We start from the raw sequence: 9191 nt of genomic DNA, 5'->3' as shown, positions 1-9191 counted from the left end.
GTTTAAGACCCATATGTCAACTTTTGACAGATGTCCTAAAATAAAATTGGCAAGTGCTAGAAATTAGCAGGTATTGTCTTAAATTCATCTCATGAATTAAGACAAGCCTTTTTTGAGCAGGACAAGCTTCATTTAGATTGAGAAAAATCTTTTCAAAATTCTTTGGATGAGTCAAATCATATTTGGCTCAGTAGAGACAGAAAAGATTACACGAGGAGAAAATTAGGCTCAATCGTGTGCTAGCATAATTTTTTTAAACCTAATTGGATCTAATCCAAATCAATTGGGTTAGTCCAATTGATGACATCCAGATCCTAACTCTTGTTTGTGTGACCCAGTTAGGTTCAATTCTGTATGGTAATGAGATATGTCGTGATCTCATCATCGACATCATCGAAACTCCTTTCGATGGACCAAAATTTTTTTGATTCAGACAATTAGAATGATCGATCATCAATATCATTCTAATTGCTTCCAAAATCCACCAGTGACACCTAGCAGTATGTGGTGGCAATCTATCAGAATTGAAGACGAACCTCTCGGTGCAGTTACTTGTGTGATTGAGTTTCTCTATCATGAGTTCCGACTGAATTAGGATTAAGGTGAACTCATCAAACCCAACATCAGTCATATGAGTTAATCGATCGATCCGAGTCTGATGTGAAACCTTAATGGAAAACTTTTTTTTCATTATTTCACTCTACCATGGCCATGGGCTTAAGGACTCGATCTTTCGATCATCATAGGATTACTCCTCTCATCTACCGAGATTGATAGATCCCATCTTGGTGTGATCTAGTTCCTACAATGAATATGCTACAGCCAACATACACCTCAGGGTTTCGAATGGCTAGGAGACTGAGTTATGATGTAATCAAACTATAACATACTCAAGATGAACTGTTGATGTACCTCAGGTCAAAGAACTAGACACACAACTGCAGCATCGAGCTAGTCATCGATGAGAAGGTAGATTCCTTATGACTGCTCGAAGTGGTCACGCTCAGTACTCTCATTCTCAATGAATACATGTACTCTCGCTTCAGTGTCTTCACACCGTAGACTCAAGACACATCTATCCTAAGGAAGCGATCGTACACCAACCTTTCAGATCGATCATCATCCTCGTGATGATCCTATGGTCAGGAGCTGTTTATGAGTTAGTTATGTAAATTCATACCTTAAATTTTCAACTCTTAAAAATATGAATTTACATTCTCACTAACTCAAAGGATGTATCACAAATATAATGTACACAATATGATAGAAGAATAACCCTTTAAATTCATTTATAGTCAAAATTATAAATTTATCCTTAGATTTGTACAGAAATGTGTCAGCCGATCTGACATCTAGGGCATACATCTAACAGCTACTACATCATGCCTCATGGCCACACCCACAGTCATTTCAAGACAATATCGGCTAGTCTGCCAACTAGTCATGCCAAGCTGCTCCTCAGCCTCTGCTGCAGCTACTCACGCCAAGCTGCTGACGCTCTCAGGATGCTCACGATCTCTCTTTGACCCTCATTGAGACACACTGAGATGTGTTTTGCTGTGCTCTCTAATCTCCATAGCCATCAAGCCTCTTTTATAGGGCCAAAATCCACTCCAAATCGAAATCATAGCCCTGATCAAATTTCAAAAATCCAGCCACCATCTGATTGTGCCCGCGAGCTCTCCTAGCCATTGAATTGTGCAAGACTCCTCCCAGGACCACACGTGAACCTCCCTTGCCATGAACTAGAAGCTCCTTGCATGCACCGCATGGCTAGCGCATGCCCCCACTCGCCAAACACCATGATAAAATGGATTTAGACCACTCTAGTCCATGGTGGCCGCATGGACTGTGACTTCCCATGCCCCCTTCTTTGGCATCACACCATGCAGAAAAAATTAGGGAGAGGAGGCACAAATTCAAAGTTGTCGCCCCCTCCTGGCTTCTCTATCTTCTCATCCTCTGGGGACTGGATAAAGTTCAATTTGATCTTGAAGTTCTTATCAAATGAGAGTTCAAATTTAGTTGAACTCTATCTAATCCCCTTGGCCACCATCTATAAAAGGAGGGGTCCTCTTGGGTGTGGAGTATGAACAATAGAATTCTTTGAATCCTTTTGAGTGCCGCCCCCTTCCTCCTCTACTTCCTTAATCCACATGCCCAAACTCTGATCGGCCATATAGAGGGAGAGAAATCAAAGAGAGAGAGATCAGAAAGAGAGACAAAAGAGAAGGAGAAGGAGTTCTCCCATTGCCTCTCTTGCATACTCCGATCCTGTACGAAAGGAGTTCACACATAGATCCATCTTCAAATTCTCTTCTACGACAGTCATGAAAGAAGATCAGATCCAAACTAAAAAAGTGGAGATCTGAAAAAGAGCTAGTACTTTGGTGATCTCTGACATTTTCGATCTGCTTCAGCTCCGTATGGATATCCATAGAGGCTAGACGTGTGTACGGTTTCAATGGAACCTACAGACATCCTTAGATCTAGATCTAGTTGAAGGAGTTTAGTGATTCAGATAGGTGATAAGATCATCCAGTTATATTTTATTTTTGAAATCAGATGCATAACTTCTTATTTTTGTCATATGAATTAGATCTATTGGTGTAAGATTAGATCTGTGCATGTGTAGATTAAATAGTTTTAATTTGATCTTCCACTGCATATTTTTGAAATTATTTTAAAGAATCTACATGCATGACACCTCAAAACCCAACAGACCTGATAAGAAGAGAATAAAACCTTTCTTTGAGGACTATACTGACAAAAGGACAACTAATAGTCAGATGGTGGAAGTCCCACTAGATGAGCAGCCCACTTATATAGGCTGCTGCCGACATGGATCCAATCTTTGAAGCACTAGATCACACCACTTGGCCAGCATTGAAATGGTGAAGCACGCAGTTGTTCATCGCAACCCTATCTGGTTGATCACATAAAACAACTCATGAAGCATGCTTCGGAACTCATCGCAATGTACCACATGGCAAGTCCTAGGTGAGTCCAGGAGCAATCTCCGGATCGTCTCTCTCCATAGCACCGTTCTGCGACTCCTCAAGTTCCACTCCTAACAAAAATAGTGCGAGTCATGAAATGGCACATCCCTAAATTTTTAGGAATCTTTCTTGAAGAGAATTATTTAGATGTAGTCAAGAGAGAGATGCGTCGGCAATTTAGCTACCAAGGCATTTACTATCTTTTTTCGAAACCCCAAAAGCCACTTCAAACTTAGGAGTAGAGGGTATATATTGCAGAAAGATCCGCCATCTGAGATCAATACTCCATACGGGTGCACCCAAGATGATGTGATGAGGTCACACCAACTATGGACCCAGGCACCACTCACACAGGCAAAGCCTGCATCTGACACCTACGACTAACAACCTTGACATGGGGGAGTAGATAAAATTCATCCACGACGACAGTCAGAATGTAGCCCAACGGCTTACAGGGCTTGGCCAGATAAATCAAGAATCTAACTAGCAGCCTACGAGCTCAACCTCCAAGTAAAAAAAGGTACGAATGGGATCCCAACAAAAAGGCAAGGAAAATATCTCTATTTTCATCTTTGCTATCTTTTCTCTCTATTATTTCTAAAGCTCTGGTTAACTCGTCATCGGAGGATCCCTCGACATCATGGATCTCGACCGGTGCCCGACTTTGCAAATATGTCTTGGAGCTCTATGGCAACAATGCAAATAAGTAGAAAAACTATTTTGGATGGTTAAAAAACCGATCCTTGCAGTAGATAAATCATACACAATAGTTAATATCTTAGGAACGGATTTTCTACAGTACGTAAAAAGTACCGCAGGATGCTGTACATGCTTCGGAGACATCCATCAAAAGATGGGTGACTATGTATGTCTACGTGCACGGTTAAAATATTAAAAAAAGAGAAATAAATAAATTCTAGGAGTATTTAAATAGTTTATATAAACATCACAAAATCATCCTTTATTTGATGGACATCTTAATATATGCACAGTATCTGATGGTACTTTTTGAGTATCACAGAGAATTTTATTTTTAATATCTTTTTCAAACGAACAATATCAAGTACCTTACCTTACATTCTTGTAATTTTTTTTTTCAACAATTATATGAAGAAACTTGATGAAAAGAAAATAAACATAATGCTTTCCTCATAAGCCAGCTTCAATCTCTCGAGGGAAATGCTAAGGTAACGAAGACGTATGCTACCATCATTGGCAGGCCACATCATCATGTATTCCTCTCGGTTAGAGGATATAGAAAGGTTGCACGGAAGCGGAGGCACCTTTTCTTTACAAGGTGTCCGTATTGCCATAACACCACTTATCTCTAAAGCATGTAGCCAGCCATCGAGCATAGAAGTAATTAAGTTATTTAGTTTAGAATTCATGCTTGAGTTACCATTATCATAGGTACAAGACTTCCTGGCCTAAAATTAGGTAAGACAGACTTTGGAACAGGGAACAGGGAACAGGAGACCAAGTCAATCACGTGTCCTCTGTACGCGGGAACGAGTTGTATCTTTCGCGCGAAGGAAAGATTCTCTTGTACGCGGGAGCGGGTTGCATCCTTCGCACGAAGGAAGGATTCCCCTCGTACGCGGAAACGGGTTGTTTCTTCCGCGCGAATGGACCGTTGGATCGTGCACCGGTCATTTTGAGATCTGTACATTCGGATGAATGGAGTTCGGGGTGCTTTCAGCTCGTTTCTTGACTTTATCCAACGGTATTTTCGCTCGAAGGAAGGGGAATCCTTCTTTTGGACGGAAGATACAAGCCGTATGTCCCCTCACCGTTGCCGTCCACGTATCAACATCAGATGGCCCACCTCTCCAAACGCGAGTCCCCATGTTCCATGTCCTGACCCGGGAGTTCCGAGCTCTTTTTAATTCTTCTTCTTCTTCTTCTTTCTATTTTTTGTTCCATCCAACGCGAGTCCCCATATCACATCCAAATCTTATCTTCACCTCCCTTTCGTCTCCCATCCCATCCACCCACCACCACCACCACCATGTATCCCCCCAAACCAGAGTCCACTTATCCTCCGGCGACGGCAACAGGCGTCCCTGTAAGCTCCGCCGATCAATACTACGCCCCGTCCGGCCCTGCCGCCTTCCAAGTCTATTCTCAGGCACCCGGTCCATGGTCCACCGGCCTCTGCGAATGCTTCGACGACTGCAGCAACTGTAACACCTTCCTCTTCCCTTAACTCCCCACTTGGTTTCCTTCATTCCATCCGAACACCTCAAAACCATCAAAATCTAGCCTTAACTAACCAAAAGTTCTTCTAATGTAGGCTTAATCACTTGCTTCTGCCCATGCATCACTTTTGGCCAGATCGCGGAGATTGTCGATAAAGGATCCACCTGTGAGTCATGAATTCCACCGCGTTCTAAGCATGCTTAATTCTTGGATGATTTGGTTGTCTAATGATATCTTTGTGGAATTTTGATCGATTCGTGAAGCGTGTGGTGCGAGTGGAGCGCTTTATGCGTTAATAATGTGGGTGACGGGTTGCGGTTGCTTGTATTCGTGCTTCTATCGATCCAAGCTGAGGGCGCAGTACTCGCTGCAGGAGAGCCCTTGCAACGACTGCCTCGTTCACTGCTGCTGCGAGACGTGCGCCCTCTGCCAGGAGTACCGTGAGCTCAAGCGCCGTGGCTTTGACATGGTCATTGGTTTGTATCCCGTCAAACTCTCTCTCTCTCTCTCTATCTATCTATCTTTATATGTTTTTTCCCTCGTGGAGAGGATAATGAGAAGTGAGCGAGTCTTTGGGGATTTTGTAGGGTGGCACGCGAACATGGAGAAACGGGGGCATGGGCAGGGGGCGACCGTACCGCCAGGGATTCAAGGGGGAATGAGCCGTTGATGGTTCCAAGTTTATCGGATGTCTCTCAAGAGCTAGAGGTTAATCGAATACTTCAATAAGGAGGCATGTACTTTATTGCCTTCTATAGCTTAGTGTATCATGGGTTGCTGTATTCGATTATGAATAAGCTAGAGGACTGGGTGCTCCTGGGGTTCGGTTGTTGATGTTAGTAGCTAGAACTTGTACAAGTTCATCTGCTATTTCCAGGGAATTTTGGATTCGAAATAAATATGAATGCATAATTTCTATATGTATCATCTCATTCTTAGTTTCCACGAATCTAGCTCTGCTTCTTTTAATCTAGGTGTGATTCAAGTTTTGGAAAGCTTAAATTCTCTCTAGCACATGAAGAAGGAGATGGTACCAGCTGACGGACACTTCATGGGGGTTTGGATTATGGCTTTCCTGCGGATTGGCTCGCTGGCAGCCACACAAACATGGACCTCACCGAAGATTCAATTTTTTGTCCAGATTTTGCTCGCCCGCTTCAGTTTGATGCCATGGGTTGTAGCTATTTACGTTCCCTGTAGTTGTTCCTCCAGAGTTTCTGGCCTCCCGGTTTGCCACAAAAAAAAAAGGATATGATTTTCCTTTTGTGCGCAGATATTGGATCTTGGCCCCCTCCAACTTTCTCATAGGTGCGAATATGATGAAATGGAAGAGTCTTTCCTTGGGGTTTGGGTTATGACTTTCAGACGAAACGATATCATTTCTTTTGTGGGCAAAGCCATTAGATCTCACCCCCATCCTACTTTCAGATAGGTGCGGATATAATGAAACGATGGAAGAGAGACTTTCATTGTTAACTCGGACAAATGTCGAACTCTTACCCTGTGTTTTGACACAAATTAAAGAATGAATCCGAGGAAGGATAGATAAGAAAGAAAAAATAAACAAGATTCCAAAACCCAAGCCCAAGCCCATCTAGCAAGACCCAAGTTCAAAAAAAAAAATTGAAAATAGGGAAAAAATCGGAAAGAAAACTCCCGATAGGAGTCTTCTTCTCTGACGAGACCTTGGTGAATCGGGAGTCCTAGGACCTCTCGGAGATCTAGGGCTTTCTATAAGAAGACCCTTCCCTTCCTTAGAAGCCGATCATCGGTCTTCTTTCCCTCTCTTCCTCTCTGATTTTTTCGAATTAGAGCCGCGGATCCTTGCTTCGTTCTCACCGTGATTGCTCACCGGCGGGGTCACCGGAGACCGAAGTAAGTTCTCCTTCTTTTCCTCCCTTCTTTCCCCTTCTTCTCGTGCCTCTGTGCGCGACTGACGGCGGCGGGTGTCGTCGATTTTTTTGGTCGAAGAAAAGACCCCTGTTTTGATCTCTTCTTCCCGTGGATTTTCCGACGCCGGCGATCGCAACCGACCGCCGGCCTTGCCCCTCCGAACCTGGGAGAGTGGCCCTCCCCTGCCGCCGGGTCCGCCGTGCCGGCCGTGGCCTGAACGGTCGATCAAGACAAGAGACCCGTCGGTCCCCTGTTTCGGCCTGGAAGGAGCCCGAGAGAAAAAGAAGAAAAAGAAGAAAAAAAGAAAAGAAAAGAAAAAGAAGAAAAAGAAGAAAAAGAGAAAAAAAAGAAAAAAAAAATATATAAATAAATAAATAAATAAATAAATAAATAATAAAAAAAATGAGAGAGAGTTTCTCTCTGTTTTCTCTCTTCTTTCAGTCTGAACCTTTACTTTCTCTCTCTAAAATTGGACTTTCTCTCTCTAGAATTTTCTCTCTTTAGATTATTTCTCTCTCTTGATGGATTTCTCTCTCCAAAATTATTCCTCTAGAATTAGCATAGTGAAAGGCTTCATTTTGATGATTTTGATCGAGTTTAGGGAAGAGTCTGATTTTAAGTGAGGTTTTGATTTTGGATTTGTTTAGATTTAATTTTGAATTAAAATTAATATAAAAATATAATTTTGGATAATAGGTACTGAAGAATCTCCTAGAAGTTAGTCGATCTATTCATTCAGTGCTCCGTAAAAGGTAAGTAATGAATCATCTTCTCGAGATATTTCATATTTATTCTGAAAATAAATAATTATTCTCTGAAATTATGCATGAATTATGAATTATGTTTTGAAAGAAAAGTACTTTTGAAATATTATGGTACGTCGATTATGCACATAAAAAATTATGATATATTATGATACAAAGTGTTTTGATACAGATCAGATTTATGCTCTCAACCTAACTATGTTTTAGTGGGCCCCGTCAATGGAGATTATACGTTGGTACTCAGTGGACCCTGTCAGTGGGGGTTGTGCGCTGGTATTCAGTGGACCCCGTCAATGGGGGTTAAACGTTGGTCATAGTCGAGGCTGTTGAGTTACGAGTGTTTTGAATCGAATCGGATTTATGATTATATTATATGTGAATATTTGAAAATATTGGATTTGTATTAAATCAGCATAAAATATATTTTTATGTTTATTTGCAACATTGTTCTTGAAAATTATATAATATCTGAAATATCTAGTTGAGATATTTGTTACTTACTAGGCTGTCTAGCTCATTATTTTTCTTTCTATTTTTCAGATTCAGATAATTAATTTCGAGCATGGAAAGAAATATTGGGACAGAGCTTTTAGAGGCGAGATTTAGCATTGTCAACTTCATTGAACTTAGATCTATTGTTTTATTGTTAGTAAAATTTTATTGGATGTAAGATATTTATTTTAATTACTTGAATTAAAGTTGAATAATAATTATTTGAATTTATTCCACTGTGATGCATTGATATCGTGATGAGATGCCTTGCATGCTTATGGAGAGAGTTCTTCATAAGTATACGGCGGTTGCCGCGATCTCCTGCTCGCGATCTCGGGCTGGGGGTGTGACAATATAATGAAATGATGGAAGAGAGATTTTCATTGTTAACTCGGACAAATGTCGAACTCTTACCCTGTGTTTTGACACAAATTAAAGAATGAATCCGGGGAAGGATAGATAAGAAAGAAAAAATAAACAAGATTCCATCCATCCTTCTGTGTGTCCAGTGAAATATAAAACAATGAACGAAAATAATTTTTTTCTCTATTTGATATAAAAAAATAAAAATAATAACAAATTTTATTTGTATGATATTTTTATTAAATTATTTTTTAATAAAAAAATTTATTATTATCAATTTACAATATTTATTGATACTAAAGAAGCAGGACAATAGATAAACTTATAATCTTTACAATTTATAATTATATAAAATTTATATATTAATTAATTAATTTATATATTAATTATATAAATAACTAATTAATTTATGATTTAATTTAAATAGTTAATTAATTTTATATAAATAGTTAACTAAAAATTAGTGAATATAAATAAAAAA

The 9191-nt window shown here is 40.2% G+C and overlaps 1 protein-coding gene across 2 annotated transcripts; it reads left to right on the top strand.

Moving 5' to 3' along the window:
- The first annotated feature begins 4905 nt into the window (after positions 1 to 4905).
- Positions 4906 to 8581, top strand: LOC105035644 (cell number regulator 2). 2 transcript variants are annotated; one of them, XM_073253789.1, is made up of 4 exons: positions 4906 to 5182; positions 5293 to 5364; positions 5462 to 5674; positions 8396 to 8581. In XM_073253789.1, the coding sequence occupies exons 1-4, from the start codon at positions 5008 to 5010 to the stop codon at positions 8407 to 8409; spliced, it is 474 nt and encodes a 157-aa protein (XP_073109890.1). In that variant the 5' UTR covers positions 4906 to 5007; the 3' UTR covers positions 8410 to 8581. The 2 variants fall into 2 exon arrangements, with proteins under 2 accessions (XP_073109890.1, XP_010909567.1); XM_010911265.3 differs by lacking the exon at positions 8396 to 8581 and adding an exon at positions 5786 to 6118 and having other exon boundaries at positions 4907 to 5182.
- Positions 8582 to 9191: the final 610 nt, after the last annotated feature.

This window comes from Elaeis guineensis, chromosome 3 (assembly GCF_000442705.2).
Source record: "Elaeis guineensis isolate ETL-2024a chromosome 3, EG11, whole genome shotgun sequence".
Classification (NCBI taxonomy): domain Eukaryota; kingdom Viridiplantae; phylum Streptophyta; class Magnoliopsida; order Arecales; family Arecaceae; genus Elaeis; species Elaeis guineensis.
Note: the sequence above shows the minus strand (reverse complement) of the source record. Positions and strands in the feature narration are given on the sequence as shown.